This window comes from Magallana gigas, chromosome 8, assembly GCF_963853765.1.
Source record: "Magallana gigas chromosome 8, xbMagGiga1.1, whole genome shotgun sequence".
In the NCBI taxonomy this organism is placed as follows: domain Eukaryota; kingdom Metazoa; phylum Mollusca; class Bivalvia; order Ostreida; family Ostreidae; genus Magallana; species Magallana gigas.
The window spans coordinates 50,197,441-50,214,761 of record NC_088860.1 but is presented as its reverse complement, the minus strand read 5'-3'; the positions used below and the strand labels follow the sequence as shown (position 1 = coordinate 50,214,761).

Here is a 17,321-nt window from a genome sequence, read left to right as displayed (position 1 = left end):
GGATGTTTGCAAATGACTAGGAATGCCGCGGTTTTTTTTTATTTTCAGACGTAAAACATGTTTTAATTCAATGTTTTGCCATATGCAGATATTTACATTTGCAGATATGTGTTCTTATATGAACCTAGAGAAGTGCGAAAACGTTCAATTCTGTATGAACTTTTGCATAACGTCACAATGATCATAGCATGCGCTTATCGCTTGTCGCAAGGATAATTATAAACTTAAAATATCGGTAATTTTAACAGTTCTGAACGATATGTCTCTTTCAAACGTAAATATAAGTAATAAAAATCAATGTACAAAAAGTCACCAGGACATGAAATCGGTTGGTACGTGATCAAATCTACAAAGAGGCCGTTCGGGCTTTAAAGGATTTGATCACGTGATTTAACCAAATATTACATTAGTAATCATGTCATTTGATCACGTCATTTCACCTAAGATTACATTAGTAACATTAAATCCAATTCTAATTGTAGTTTTACAATATATATGCATGCTGGGTTTATTCCATAAGGGCAGTATTTCTAAACTTTTAATGTATACATGTAGATTTCTTTCTACATCTTCTTTGCAAAAAAAAAAAAAACAGCAATCGTCAGTGCTCACAATAATTGTTTTAAGGTAGTATTTTGTAGGCAAAATTCTGAAAAGAATTCTGTACTGAAGCCACTGTACTGAGGTATCAGGACTTGTTTAAAACATTCTTTAAAGAACTCTTTAACTGAAACATTAATTTCTAGTTCCATGGATAATTCAGTGTTCCATTTCTGAATGGAGTTTGGTATAATATCTTTACTATGAATAAGATTGTACAAGATTTTCGAACATTTTCAAACAATAAAACATACTCAAAGTAAAATGAAATGTATGGATAGTGATCTTTTTTAACATCAGATCTTTTTACTGAGAAATATAGCATACATGTTTTCAAACAAAATATCTGTAAAATGAAAAATATAAGAGAGCAGTTAAGTGTTAGTTCATATCAATGTGTCAAATGCTGTTCCGAATTTAAAACTCTTTCTTTTCATGTTTGAAATTCTTAGAACTGTTAAATCCAAATTTTTAAATTCTGTTTTCCTTACTTGAAAAACTGGGGGGAAAGTATTCAGGGGTGTTAAAACGATATATTGTATTATTGTTTAGCAGTACCAAGCATTCAGATCTTAGGACATGTGTGTATATTCAAGAACATGTGTCTCTGTCACCTCATTGTTTCCAACCTTGCTACCGTGCACTAAAAATTGTCAAGAAGGGCTGTGTACAGTAGCCATTATATAATCGCTGACTGGCCATTCAGATCTTAGGAAGTGAGTGTATATATACATGTACACGTGTGTCTGTCACTTCATTGTTCCCAATCTCGCTACCGTGCACTGCAAGTTGTCAAAAAGGGCTGTATACAGTAGCTATTATATAACCGCTGACCGTGTAATAAAAAGTCAACATTCTTTCCTTTGAAAACTTCAAATTCAATCAATCAGTTGTTAAATATGTGTTTTAGATTTTTTGATCAATTGGTCTGGTGTTAAATAAGACATTGATCGATAGAAAATTAAATTGACCACTCTAAGTTAATCAAAAACATTATACATAATACAAACATATGCATTCATAAAAATTAATTAGGATTGCTTGTCAACTTATTGAGAATTGAGAAATCGATTTTTGGGTAAACTATTTGTAATTTTTAATTCAAAATCAATGGAAACTCTCTCTCTCTCTCTCTCTCTCTCTCTCTCTCTCTCTCTCTCTCGCTCTTTCTCATGCTTTATTTAAAAGAGAAAACCAATGGTAATCATCGATTGCAGTTTACATGATTAAGATATAATAAGTTAGTATCTTATCTAATTTACTTCCCGCTAAATAGAATCAAGATACATTTCATCGAGACTATGTTATTCTATGCATCATTAAACAAAGCAAACATGTCAAAATATAGGTGATCATTTCGATCGGTGTGTGATTATCTGCACGTGCTAATTATGTTAGGTTACCTGGCTCCTTCACTTGTTTTTTTTTTTTTTTTTTTTTTTACAAAACACGGTATTTTTTCAAATATCAATAATGATATATGTAAACGGTTTATCAGTATAAACAAGTCAAACTTGATTTGTGTCAATGTTGAGTCAGATGTTTAGATAAAATCTAGTCTCCTCAAGCTTCAATGTAGATGGATAGGGTTCAGTTCTACGCAGTACAGTTAAGGCGGTCAATAAAAATATGGGCAAATTTTTGTGATGAAAACACGTATACTTTAGTTAAACTGGCATGTCCTTTTTAAAATCAATAACAGTCACTCAAATGCAATATATTTCTAAAATATATATATAACAGTACAATATTTTATGTTCATAGTGGTCACGTGGTATGGCAGTCGCATGGTACAAGCAGATGTATTTGTGGTTTTGAGGTCATTTAAAAAATTCAATATTGCAAGGGCATAATCATGTCAAAATTCACAACTGAATTATGAAATAACTTGATGTTATATCGTACATTTTGAAAAACGGTGCGAACTTTTTAAGATAAGAATATTTGTTAGTAGAAACCGTAATTTATAATGCATATGTTGAATAATTTTGAAGGTCACAGGATTAATTTCATTAAAAGATAATTAATTTGTAAGATTTTACAAGGATCGTAGAAGTTTTTAAGTTATATAGCATATTTCAAATTCACATGTAAAAGTTTGTCAGGATCAGGTAAGTGTATGCCCTTGCAATTAAGTGATTTATTTAGGTACTCAGATTTTAGATGAACGATATTTTATACAAAACCGAGGTGGCCTCTTTATACGATGCAAACTTTTAACAAAATGAAAATAAGACTATATAGGTAGCATTCTACTAATAATAATTTTAAACAAAATATTCATTTATACTTTTCCGTAAATGTATGACATTTATTTTTCTTCGCTATAAAACTGCACGATAGCCTTCAATGATTTAACTTAATGCGTCATTTTGAAGCATATGACGTCATATTTTGTAGTACAGCGAGAACGACATCGCGCTTATTTTTCAGTGTGTACGATATAACGGACATCAAAATTGTAAGTAATAGCATTTGTTGTTTTTAATTAAAAGATTAGTATAAGTTAATTTTACTAATAAATAGATTAATAAGTACTTTCGAGGTTTGTAATATACTGTGATGTCATAATGCACATTTCCCGTACTTTTTGTCTGAACGGAGTTTATTGACAGCCTTAACTGTGCCTCGTAGATTTATATTATTTCACAAAGACAAAATCACAGATAAACACGTTCTCTCAGTAGATGTCAGTGCAATAAAATCGGGTAGTACATAACTGCCACATTGGTACATTATCACGTGACAACTATAAATAGCTTACGTATATTCCTTAATATAAAATGAGATAGAACAACACTACACTACTAGTACTACCCCGCGGTTTCCAAAATAAAATAAGCATACCAAGTGAAAGCAAAACATCTCAGTTTAATCAAAACCGCTGCTAGAATCCTATGTTTGTCCTTATTTAAAATTTATTAATCCGGTTCCAGTAAAACCTTCCCAACTTTTATATAGATTGCACGACTAATTGCATCAAAACAACACACAACATGGGATTCTAGCAGCACTTTTCAATTTAAGCATTAATCAAACTAAAGATATGTTTAAAATTTCAAGTCTAATATATACGGGGTAGTGTTGTTCTAGTCGGATTTTTACACCGTAAAGAACGACAGAGGAAAGCCTGGCCGAGAAATAAAAGCAAATTTATATACCTTTTAGCGAATGATTGATAAAACTAACATCTCCCCCAATATTCTTATGTTCAATTCTCAATAAATCACACCACAATACTTTATTAGAATTCTTAGATTAGTTATATTTTGAATATGTTTACAATGCCATCAAACGACATTCAACTTTTAGTCATGACGTCATCAATGTGTAAATCTACGTAACACAAACTAATTTCTGGAAAAAAAATTGTCTGTCGTATTTCTTCTTTTTTTTGATTTACGTTTCATTGGTTAGATATTTGAATATGTACATAATAACTAAGATTTGTGAATTCACGGAATTACATGCAACTCAGATTCCATATGCTTCCTTAACACCCCCGCGTGGCATTCATTATGACAAGTGAACAAAAACTTTCCAAGCACTACAACCACTACCAAATGCATCATGTATGGTAGTGTAAAAGAGCAAAAAAAAGAACATAAACATATATACATCATTTGTTTTACAATGAAATGTAGAACTTTAAATAAAGTTTTTAGATGCAAACATGTACATGTATAAATTTGTGCAAGATTTTTTCTAAAGAACAGGGTTTATGTTTAATAAACAATTAATAAATGGTGATACATGAGTATTCATGGGAAGAATTTACAGAATATGGTATGTTACTCCAATGAAAGTTATGAAAATTTTAAGGAATTTTTACGCAGTGGTAGCATTACTAAAATTTTAAAAATGTCTTGAAATGAATTAATTTTTGCACCACTTTTCAACAATATACAATGGTACTCAACTTCACAAAAAAATAAAAAAAACCATAGTAAAATCATTGTGTTATGTTGAACTAGAATATTGTTGAACAAAAAGCATTATAAGAAATGTAGAAACACACATGTTGCATATGTAATAACCACATATCATTCAAAAATGTAGGAAATACAATTTTGAAGAAAAGCCAAATTTGTCAAGAATGTTTGCACACCTACACTAACAAAAAAATTGAGCAAAATTGGAGCCTTGTCAAAATGAATGAACAGAAAAGGAACTTGCATTTATATCAATTTTAGGTATGTTGATATTCTAAATAGTTTATAGAACCCACATAAACAATTTTTTCTTCAGCTGCAGCAATTCCAATTTGTCAAAAGTTCAGTTTGAAATTTCTGTTAGTATGAAAGTTCAATATATTTTGAGTTCAATTTTTAATTTCAATGATTTCGTTTTCTCTTGCGGTGATTTCTGCAGTCAGTGGAAGTTTGCAAAGTAAAACAGACTCCACTTCATGAAGTTGACATTCCAAGTAATGCGCCAGGGCTTCACTGCCAATTTTAAATTCTTCATACTCTCCATTGGCATCATCAGCAGTAAGGGATACCAAATTTTCCTCCAGCCACTCAAAGCCAATGAAAGAAACTCTTCTGTAAATAACTGGGGTATCAACTTCCTGTAAAATTATTCAAAAGTATTACTTTATTGCAGAGTGTTCATTACGTTCATGTTAACAGCTGCTTCATTTTCAAGAAATTTAATCTTAAAATATACAATCCATTTAAAGTAAGGGTGTATATAATATATTTTCTACCATAAAATGAATGATATTATGAATAGTTAAACATTATGAATAGTTAAACTAAATAAGTACAAGATTTTACCTCAATGTTTGTACGAGATGTCGTTGATACGCTTTTCTCATCATTGTACAGCTGTACAACAACATTTGTTATACTTATGTGGCTGCTAACGGAAGTTTTCTCCTTACACAAGTCCCTCCACAAGGAGACTTTGCAGGAACCCGATGCATCTTTCACTTTAATAGTCCTAACTGGGGTATCCTTCCCTTTAACCCTTACGGACCTTTCAATCTCTTCCTGTTAAAATTACAAAATACAATTTATACAATGATTAAATCTATTATTAAGTTTTCTTTACTAAGGTTATGTAAAAACATCACAATGTTATTTGATTACCTATTGAATATATTAACAGAATATCTCAATTAATGGATTAACATAATAAATTGCTACATTTATTTAAAATACAAAACATAATATTAAAAATATACTTACTGAAACAACTTGCCCCCCAAGGGTAACAAGGGTCTTCACAGGAGATGTTTGGACCGTTTTAATGTTCACCTCAGCAGCAGGAGGTGGACATGCGATGTCTTTTCCCCGTTGTATTTATGATGCTGGGACTTCCATAGGACCAGTCTTAAGGACTTTGCTTCTGTTGGTCATGACAATTGATTTGCCTACATCATTTTTAAGGATGACATTCAACAGTATAACAGTTTGTCCCTCTTTCATGAGGTGTAGTTTTGCCGAGTCATACAAGACTCCTTTTACAGCCATTGTGTTGTCCGCAAAGCCAATGACTGTTGATTGGCGCTTTTCACCACCTGCATTTTTGTACGAAATAACTGGGCCAACTCCACAAACGTTAACTTTAATTGCTGAGGCGTAAGGTGTGGATTGACTGCTGCCACGAAAGGCTTATTCTTATGTCTTCATCTATAAGTGAAAAATAGTGATGTTAATAATAAAACCTTTAATTACTAGTAATATTTTACTTGCAGCGTAAAGCAAGAAACACAGGTTTATGATCAGAGAAATATGTTTCCAGTACACCACTAGAGTGTATTAAATTTTTGTTAATATTTGTGTACACATGATCCAAAATAGTGTTGTAATTAGTTGAAGATGTACTGACTAGTTCAGACAAAGAATAATTAGAGTATAGAAAAGTTGGCAAACCTTGGATTTGACTGAAATTCAAGTTAAAGTCTCCCATAAAAATGTGAGGATTCTTTAAATTGTAAACAGTATCTAAATGAGCAAAAAACTTCTTGTACAATTTTAATAATGCAAGCTTTGGGGAACAGTACAAGAAACAAATGTGAATAAGCAGATCTGCATGTAATATGTAACCATGTGCAAATTCAACACCAAGGATATTGGCCCCAACAAAGGAATTTATGAAACCTTTTGTGTAAACTGCTAAGCCATGATATGCTCTACCACTACAGCAAGTGTCATCATTTCTTGACAAATTGAACCCTTCCAGATTTACAATGCCTGATCGGTCATTTGGTTTAAGACAGGTTTCTCCAAATGCTATGATATTAGAAGCCAACATGTTGGCATCTGCACGAACATCATCAAAATGCTTTTTCAAAGACCTACAGTTGTGAAAAATTATTTTGAAAATATGTTCTGAAATGTTGTAAAGCAGAGGGATTGATATATTAACCTGAGAAGATGTTCGCATTCTATTCATTTCCTCCACAACAGGAGAAGACACTTTAATACAATCTGGATCAAAATTTAGTAAGAAGACAGAGGTCAATTGTTTAACACGACTTAAAGCAACATAATACAAATGATCTATTTTTTTTTTTTGCCAAGACCCAAAACAGCACTTTCAAGAGTACAACCTTGTGCTTTATGTACAGTTTTTGCTGCTGCAAGACAAAGAGGAAATTGTCGGCGAGTTACATGGAAAGATTTATAATAACTTATATTAAACTTTCTTGTTGTTTCTATAATTGGGGTCCATGTTGAAGAAATATCAGGAGAGAACAGATGTTGATATTGAGTCCTGCACTTTTTACCAATATCTTCTGAACAGAATTCCACCTAAACAATACTACATCTAGAAGATCCAGGTACCCTGAAATCAAGTTTTGATATTGTGCAAGGTGTACCATTAGCCAATTCATCTGATACATCAATATTAACACAAATTTCTGCTGGCAGACCCTCACCAAGACACAAATATTTGTTTAATCCTTTTGTTTTTGTGGCATCTTCTGGAATTTTCATCAGAATTTTTTCATGTAAAGAGGATGGTAAGTCTCCAGATATACTATCAATGGCCTCTACAATGGTTTTTTTGGAATTGCACACATGCTGAAAAATAGTTCTGTTATAGTTCTGAACGTCACATCTGTGTGTGAATAAATGTGGCACATTCCGTGTTGTATCATTTTCTTCTTCAAGAATTTGCATTTTTAATGCTGTTATGTCTTCTTCCAAATGATTTCCTTCTCTAATTCGATTCAACATTTCAGCAAATTCTAAATCATCTTTCTGTCTCATAATTTGATCCAATTCAAACAATAGGAAATGATCAGTCCATAAATTTGCTCCTAAAGATGCAATACTTTCAGTATTACTAGAAGCAAATATCCGCTGATCAAAAACTGGTTTCAGTTGAAACAAATCCCCAAAACAAATAATTGAAATACCACCAAATGGTCTAATGCAACCCAAGATTTCTTGCAATCGTAAATTTATAAAATTGAACATATTTCCTACCATAGATATTTCATCAATAAAAAGAAGTTTTAGAAATTTAAATTTTGACTGAAAGTTGCTCAACTGTTGCATGTCAAGAGGTTTATAATGAAACCCTTGGTCTGCTGGAATATTAAAAGCAGAGTGTACAGTACAACCACCTACATTGAAAGCAGCTTTGCCAGTTGGTGCACAAATCAAACTATGAACATCATCTGGATTTTCCCCAGGCTGGTGTGAAAAATGCTTTACAAGTGCCTGATAAAGAGCTTTTAGTAACACACTTTTACCAACGCCTGCACCACCACTAAGAAAGTGATAAAGTGGATCTGTTTTAGTTTTCATCCAATTAAGTACATGATAGAAAAACTCCTTTTGTTTAACATTTAATGTTCTAACAAGATTTCTGTATTCATCATCAGTCAATTCCCTTGCAAGCTGTTCCTCTTGGTTTGGTATTTGTTTTCTACCAATGTTTAGATCTAATGCAAGATCATAGTCATTATTTTCAAAGCTAGTTCCTGGATTGAAGCATCCGTATTCTTTGCACATTCTTGATCCGCTTTCAGCATCACATTCATCTTGGTGTTGCAATTCAGAAATAACAGAACATTTTTCAGTTGCTGACACTGTATATTCCAGTTCAGATATATTAATCGTATAATCACATACATAGTTTTTTCTCTTCCTTTCAATTTCTCCTTGATTGTCAACATATCTTTCTTCATAACTCGAAAAATTTGCTAAAATATCAGAATATTTTTTCCAAGGCAAATATAACATTAACTGTTCCCGGAAATAGTTTTCATTGTCATTTCCTTTACTGTAGCCTACAGAATAAAGCACTCTTGGACGCTGTCTCTTTACCATAACAGTACCATCATGAAAAACATGTTCTTAACACTCCAAAAGTACATTTACATCTGAAGACTCTTGATCGTCATCAGAATCATGATCGTACGTTTCTGGCAGTTCTTCTGGAACAGCTTTAGAACAATTTTTGTTGTGATTATCTGGTCTTTTTTTACCATACTGCACAGTATATAGAGCCACAAAATCTGCCAAACATAATTTACTCATTGACTTTGGTCGTCTTTGATAACGCTTTATAGTGCTGTCTGATTCTACAGAGGTTGATGCTTTTGGTAGTTCTTTTAACACAGTATTTGGTTTCATTAGAGTTACTCTTTCACTTTCTGGATTTGTATCTACAAATACTACATCTCTAGAGGACCGTCTTAATGGCATCTGTAGCACTAGATAACACGCCTCTTGAGCTCCCACCTCAACATGATTCAAAAATGTATTGCCAACTTTTCTAACTTGGTCTCGAATGTTACTAGAAGCATTTTTGGATTCCCTGCATGCAGTACTGAGCAAATTGGACATTCCTCGTTGTCCTTTAAAAATGTATGATACAATATAGGCTGCACATGCATATGGATCAAGTATATATTGTATATCCATGTTAGCTTCCCAGCATTTCAGTAATGTTTCATTGTAGTTGTTTACTCTAATTTCAGACAAAGCTCGCCTCAAAAACACTTTTTTTTGGGCCAGATTTAATACTTGATCTTATGGCTAGAATATACTTATCATACGAGAGTTTCAATGAAGTCAAAAACTGTTCAAATGTTAGATCACAATTTTCCCCTGATTTTAACCCATCTAAAAATGAAGTAATTTGTTTGTAATTATTTTTTGCCTCAGTAATGTCTTCTCTATCATCATTTAAGCCCTCTAAAATCACAGTTTTATCAAGGGGAGGTATAGGAAATCCAAAACGAAAAACAGGCTGACCTTTTTTTTCTGCAAGATTGGGCATGTCTATGAGTTTGATAATTGACTAATGTAGCAATAGATTGATTTTTGCTGCAAGAAATATATTTGTCAACAAATGTTTCAATTTTATTATTTGGATCATTAACAATAGATGGGGCCTTGTCAATCCAAATAAGCATGTGAACATGTGGGGAACCTCTCTGTTGGAATTCTACTCGGAAAAAAAAATCTACTATTTTACCTATTGGAGAACTTTCATGCTTTAATACATTGTTTAAAAACATTTGGAATCTATGATCAAAATATCTAGCACATGTTACAGGATCAGCTTTAATAAGTTCACTTTTTTCAAACCATGTCAAATTTTCAATTTCTAAATCTGTGAATGTTTTGTTCCTGAGAAACTTTCCTAACACTCTTCGTAAAGGTTTCCATTTTGTTTCTGCTGCAGAGAAAGAGCAAAACCATGTTGGAATGCCCAATTGTCGAATCATTGCATATATGTCTTTCTTCGTTCTCTCCCAGTACGGTGGCGAGCCACGAATCGTTCGTAGAACTCTAAAGCCCTCATCATGCTTAATGATATTTTCAATTGAACTCTCTGACAAAACTTCATTCACAGTAAGTTTTTTACCCTTCATTTTACATTTTCTTACAGCAAGTGACACTTTATCAGATATTTGTTTTATCTGCAATTTCTTGAGTTTAAAAAAGATATTTGTCACATTTTGAGCTACTCTCCTGTCACAGTTTCTCAATTCCCACTTACAAATTGTGCTAAAGTGGACAGGGGTAGATCGAGAATTGTTGTTTTTCCTGGTTTCACCGCAGTATATTGCTGGGAAGGAGAGGAATTCAGAATCTTTATCTTGAAACATTCCTAATGGAGTGTTCCCCTCTGCTGGGGCAATGCTTAAAATTCTATTGAATTCTCGAAAATCTGCAGGGTGCATAACAGTATCAAGATTTCCTGAGGACCTCAAAACTGACCCATCATCCTCTGACCATTCGTCTTCTTCAAACTCCTGTTGCTCTTGTTCACTATCTGAATGGTTTAATCTTTCTTGAATTTCTTTCTCCTTTAATAAACCATCATTATTTACAATATTCCAACTCTCGTTTAATTCTATCCCTTCATTTTGAAACAATTTGCTATTCTGTATTAACCATTGTGCTGCCATTAGAATTTTTTCTGGTCGGACTTGTTCAAACGCTATGTGGCTTTTAAAGTTGAGACTTCTTTTAAGTTTTATTGGAATTGTCTCACTAGCATCCATATTTCTTGGTAAGAGATTAACTGTTTTGTTCACATCAGCGGGAACATTTACAACGTTACCGTGCATAGCTAACTGACCCCCTCTGGGCAATTCTTTGATCTGCATAAAAGGGATTCTTGGCGATATCAATCTTTCTTCTAATTTTTTCAATCCTTGCAATTCATTTGGTATTGCTGGAAAACAAAAGCCATTACCAATGGAACAGGATGGAACTTTACTTTCCATAAGATATGTTTTGCATTGTTTGCAGATCCATTCCTTGTTATTTACCGTTTTAATTGATTTTACACACATTTGTAACAAATTCTTTTGGAGTTTCTGAGAACATCTAAATTCTTCAACAGATTGTTTAAAGAATAGTTGACTGCAACTAACACATATATATTCTGGTCCTTGGGATATAAGTAAATGAAATTCTGATACCAGTTTATCGGAATTATCACAACATTGCTTTTTGCAACCAGTAGATGTTTGTGATTTCTTTTTGCGCTTCTTTTTATTTACATTAGTATCATTATCCATTAGATTCTGAGACTTAAAAGGCAGGTCTACAAGTTTTACAGCTCTTTGGTCTTCACATGAAGTGAGGTCAATTTTCTCATTCACATTTAAAGCTTCCTTACTTTTTGGACAAATGCTATCTGGAATAGTGCAAATATTAACATCTGCTACTCTGTGTTCATACTTAAGTTTGAACTCTGACATAGTACAGATTTTAATCACATGCAAATCATATTGTTCATCTATTCCATTGACAAGACATCTCAAATGAAGACATAGTTCCTGTAAGGTTTTCTTTTGAATAATAACACTTGTTCTGTCGGGCGAGGATAAACCTGCAGCATTTCTAGCATGCGAATCAAAAACAACAAAAAAAACATTCTGACTTAAAATTGCGATGGCACTTTCCTTACACAGGAATATGCAAAATTGATTCTCATTTTCATTTCCTGAGAGTCCCATCGCAAGTGCTATCTTTAAATTGACAAATGGATAGTTTCCAGAGAAATTTTCATTAATGGTTCCACTGTATGTTTTTTTAATTTTCCAGTTAAAAAATATTTTATCCATTTGAATAAATGGTGGTACATCTTGTGGCTCAAGAAAGGACCTATAAGACATTAAAACTTCTCTAGCAAAGTTGTAAACATGATCCCCTTGAATCAGAATTTCATCTAGATCTTTGGCTACCCACTCCGAAGATATGAAAGGTTTCATGTAAAGTTTAATCAGAAAAACAGTGCAACAAGGTAAGCATTGCCGTCCACGAGACTCAAAGCTGAACAACTCATCACCTTGGTGGAAAGTTCCCTGAATCGGAAAATCAGTTTTGGGTCCAGGATTCAATTCTACATCACCACACAAAAACAACAACACTGAAACAATCAAACAAACCTTGTTCATGTTTGATGCTAAATATAGAAAAAGAAACCATATTTTACCCATTGTGTTTTTCTTTTGAATTTTCTTACTCTTATTACAGCTATAACATCCTATTCTAGCACGCCACTGTGCAATGTCTACCCCCATTTTATGAATTCAACAACAAGAAACTATTGAACAATTTAAAAGATCTATATTTCACATCAATTTTTTAAATATTAGACTTCTTTCAAACTTTTTCTGCACCAAATACACCCCTGCATAGTTTAATTCAATCTTTAATATCCTTAAGTGTACCCACAAGATTTTTAAACAGAAATAATTAGCTCCATTTCAACATATAATAGCATTTCCAAAACAAATATCAAAGCAATTTAATTATATTAATTTGAAATCAATCTTTCAATATAATACTTCTGAATAATAATCTCAACTCTAGCATTCAAAATTAAAGTATGAACTCCAGCAAATTCAGAATAAAAATATCAACTCCAGTAATCAGAATAAATATATCAACTCCAGATTCAATATGTAAATTCTACTTCAAAGAATGTTTTGTATAATTTATCAACTCCAAATATTAAATGTTTTGCATCTCCATAATACTATAGTATCAACTCCAGTAATCAAATTTGGTTCAACTCCAGAATACATACATGTACAAAATCTGCTCCCAAGAATTTATTGTATCATTAAAATATCAACTCCAGGTATTCATGCGAAATATCAAGGCTGTTTTCATAAAATAAACATAAATTATGGAATTTACTCAATACTCAAGTTGAATCTACAACTCTTACTCTGAATAGAATTCAAAGAATATTTATAGCATAGTTAAGATATTATACGGTACGTATGACACTTTCACTATATCAAGCAATCTGCATCAATATCAATACATATGCATATTCGTAATGTTAGGACCCTATTTAATATTGGCTGTGATAAAGATGGGTCCTTTTCACACTGATTAAATGTTCTGTAGAATATTCTCTAGATCGTTTTATTCTTTCAGTCGTTTGTATTCATGCAAGTACACGGTCTGGTGGATTTGTTTACAAACAAACTACAACATGTGCTCAAGGCTAACGTAAAATGTATTTAAAATATAATTTTCAATAACAAAACCTTGTTTTCTACAGAAAAAATATATGTTACGTACCTTTTCCTCACTTTCTAAAGCTTCAAGGCGGTCTTTAGGAATCTTTCTTGAACAAACTTAGCTTCGATGCGATGATTGCGATCGTCCAGACACGCTATTCTCTAGACATCACGTGACTACGTATCACAAACTACGCACAAAATAATTCTTTCTGTGCACCTTTCATAACACACGACGCAGAAGACACTTTTTCCTGATATACTTAATAATTGTTGTTTTTAGACATTCAGTAATATAATGACACAAAAACGCTTTACATCAACATGCACTCGAATATCAGTAAACCTTGTATTCCTACGCACTATGAACTGGCGCGAAAATGTCATAACGTTAGAGTTCTCTGCCCTTCTTTAAACATGGCGCTGTTGTAATATTCATTCGCGTAAGGTTTAGAGTTTTATTAAATTTAACAAAATTATTTCATATTGGTTACAATAACGTAAATGATTAAAAACATACGGAAAAATATAATCTTGCTTAAAGATATTAATTACGAACAACAAATAGTTAACTTTGCAACATTCGAATGAAACTATTTTGTGTCGCCCATATTCAAATAATTGTCAACTCTTTTCCTTTAAGATTAGACCAGTAACTAGATGGCCGTAATCCATAATAATAAAATCCGACAGTTTCTTTTTTTTATTAAATAAGGCTCAATTTCTATTTCACTTATAAAATTACACATAAAGTTGACATTTCATTAAAGGAAAATGTTATTAATAAGTTTAATATTTTTTTATTCTTTATTATAATTCACAATACATTATTCAATACAATTTCGCACCTTTTAAGCTCTAGCGGGAGTACGAACAATGGGCTCAGTACTTATAAGTACTTGTCAGTACTTATCTAAGTTTTTCAGTTACGTCAATAAAAAGTGTCAGTACTTCTCTGAGTTTATCAGTACTGTCTTCTAAGTTTATCAGTACTTTTTCAAGTTCCTCAGTACTGTCAGTATAAACGTCAGAACTTTTCTAAGTTCATCAGTAATGTTAGTACATTACTGATGTACCTTTTAAGCTCTAGCGGGAGTACGAACAATGGTGTCAGTACTTAGCTAAGTTTTTCAGCAACATCAATAAAACGTGTCAGTACTTCTCTGAGTTTATCAGTACTGTCTAAGTTTGTCAGTACTTTTTTAAGTTCCTCAGTACTGTCAGTAAAAACGTCAGAACGTTTCTAATTTCATCAGTAATGTTATTACATTTTGAGTAAATGTATAAGTTTATCAGTAAAAAATGGGAATGTCAGTACTTTTATGACTTAGTAGTGTAATATGCTATGTTGCACTAATACCTTGTTCAAGTAAGACTGCATTATCAGGTTTATCCGTTTGAATCAGTGGTAAAAGTTCTAAAGCTGTTTCTGTATGTTGTTTTTCGTCATCACGTCTTTTCCGGAGTTGAATACCTAGATATTGAAGAATGCATAATAATTGCATTTACTAAATTTGTTTTTGTTTTGTGCACTTATTTCATTGTTTACAATTTTATATATTTTTATATCCTTAAGTGGTAAGTAAATTTTATTAATTTAATTTAACAACTGATAGGAGAAATTGTTCCGAAGGTTGCGGTTTAAATAGCCGACAAATAGCTGACAAAACCAAACCAAAAAAAAAAAAAAAAAAACCACACACACACACACACATGTCTTCATTTGATTTATAAATAGAAAAAAAAATATTTTTTGGAAAAAAACAGTCTTTATTTTTGGAAATGTCTTCCTCACTATCAAACATATTTTGTATTAATAAAGTAATTATCTATACATCACAAGGCAACGTCTTACGTAATTTACGCGTTATTATGTCTTACGATTTAATTAAGGCATAAAGAACTAATTAGACCAAAAAAAAAATGATTCATAATAAATTTTTTTTTAAAAAGTGACGACCTCCGTAATCACAAAAAAGAAATTATTGCTTTGTTAAATGATAAATCGCTGACTTTTTTTCCATAAACATTATATTGTTGACCTGAATAATTGTTCAGATGATTCTTTGCACATTAATCATTGAAATTCCAAACATATCAAAATCCTGACTGAGATCGAAAACATGCAACAAAGGAAAGAAATAGACAAAGGGAGATCATTCTAACTTCTTGTTATAGCTATACAATCTCTATTCTTTACGCTTAGGGACAAACAAGCATACATATATTCTCCTCCAAATAATCGTTAGAATTAAACTTCAGTCGAAAAAAAATTATTTCATTACTTTAGAACAGTCTTTAAAAGCAGTGAATAATTTTTTTCTTGAAATCACTTTTATCTGCACATGTTGCTGCAATTTCTAAATACCGATCTCAATCCATTTAACTTACAGATATCCAAAGAAACTAAACTATGCGATTTGAATATAGTTTTATCAACGGTTTGTTTATAAGAAAAACTTACGTTCACTTACAAATGCGAAGATTTTTACCAATGTGATCCTGAAAAGGCCAAAACGTTGTGTACTTTAATTTTAATTAATAAAGGGCTTTAAGTGTTAAGTAATATAAACAAGATTCTAACACTAGAATACAGGATTCTAAACATTCATTAATAAAAGACCTGTAATTCTCTTTAATTTGAGTGTGTGTAAGCAATATTGTCAATATATTATATGATTTAGCGAATGGAACATAAAATCATTAATCAAAATAAATAAATTCATTTACATCACGTAGAATATTCCTCAAAACATGATTTCCTGAAATCTAATTTCAGACTTTGGCTGATATTCATTATGTACGAAAAAAGCTCCAATTTTTACCCAAAATGTTCTATTTTAGAAACGGTCCTGACTTTTACAAACCCGACGGACCATCCAACTACCTTTTTGTTAAAAAAGCACTTTTTCAATGTATATCTTCTCTCCTTTTTTTAAGCGCTAAGCGTACGCAGTACGCAAAGCGCTTATTGGCATTGCTTTTCGGGGATGCCACTTCCGAATAAGTGCCACCTATAATCATCTAAAATAATCTGATGACTCGATGTCGAATGATAGAATGCAGAGGAGTACTCGGCTGTAGTATCGGTGTTAAAGGCAAAATATTTCTAATTATTTACATCAGCACACAAATAATCACAATAATTTTCTTCTTAAGCATCAAAGATTTAAAATAAAAGAATATTTGTCAGTGCATTTAAAAGGTCAAAGAGCATACGTAGATTTGTAAACAACATGTTGCAATGGGGTTTCACACAAAAGTTCACGGGCTGTGATGTCGGTAAAAAGGCAAAATAATTCCTAGAACAGAACTGACAATACACGGTGGATCTCACATGTTGTTTATCAGATCGTTTATTAAAACATTTACTTAAAATACGCGATCAAACTTATAAATTTTTCTTAAAATATAACTTGCAACATTATATGCAGCCGCGTAGTTCTATTTAATGACTTTTTTCAAATTGTAAATCTTAATATTGTCAATACTCATGTTTTACTTTGGGGTAACAGTGCAATGTGACAATGAAAACAAGCATTTATTTACATTAGTTTATAATTTTATCAAAAATACTGAAAAATTAAACTGATCTTATAACTACTAGTACATCGTTGTTAATTATATACATGTCAGTTGTATATATGTATACTGCCATTCTATCCACTGACCTTTATTTTTGTTGTGTACACATATATTGTATTATATCTTTGTATTGGGAGAGGGCGGTCTAAGTTATGGAACTTGTGCCCAATCC

General features: G+C 32.0%; 1 protein-coding gene and 1 long non-coding RNA gene across 2 annotated transcripts in view; both read right to left on the bottom strand.

The window, feature by feature from the left end:
• Nucleotides 1–3,919: 3,919 nt before the first annotated feature.
• On the bottom strand, nt 3,920–12,078 carry LOC117685526 (uncharacterized). The gene is made up of 3 exons (XR_010708650.1): nt 5,793–12,078; nt 5,379–5,594; nt 3,920–5,170 (listed from the first exon to the last, which is right to left on the bottom strand). It is a non-coding gene; the product is annotated as an uncharacterized lncRNA (long non-coding RNA).
• Nucleotides 12,079–14,907: 2,829 nt separating this feature from the next.
• The window catches only part of LOC109620240 (uncharacterized), a 35,389-nt gene continuing 32,975 nt past the window's right edge, over nt 14,908–17,321 (bottom strand). The window contains exon 6 of the mRNA XM_066070108.1: nt 14,908–15,038. Within this exon, the coding sequence (XP_065926180.1) occupies nt 14,908–15,038 (131 nt within the window). The remainder of the gene's footprint in view (nt 15,039–17,321) is intronic.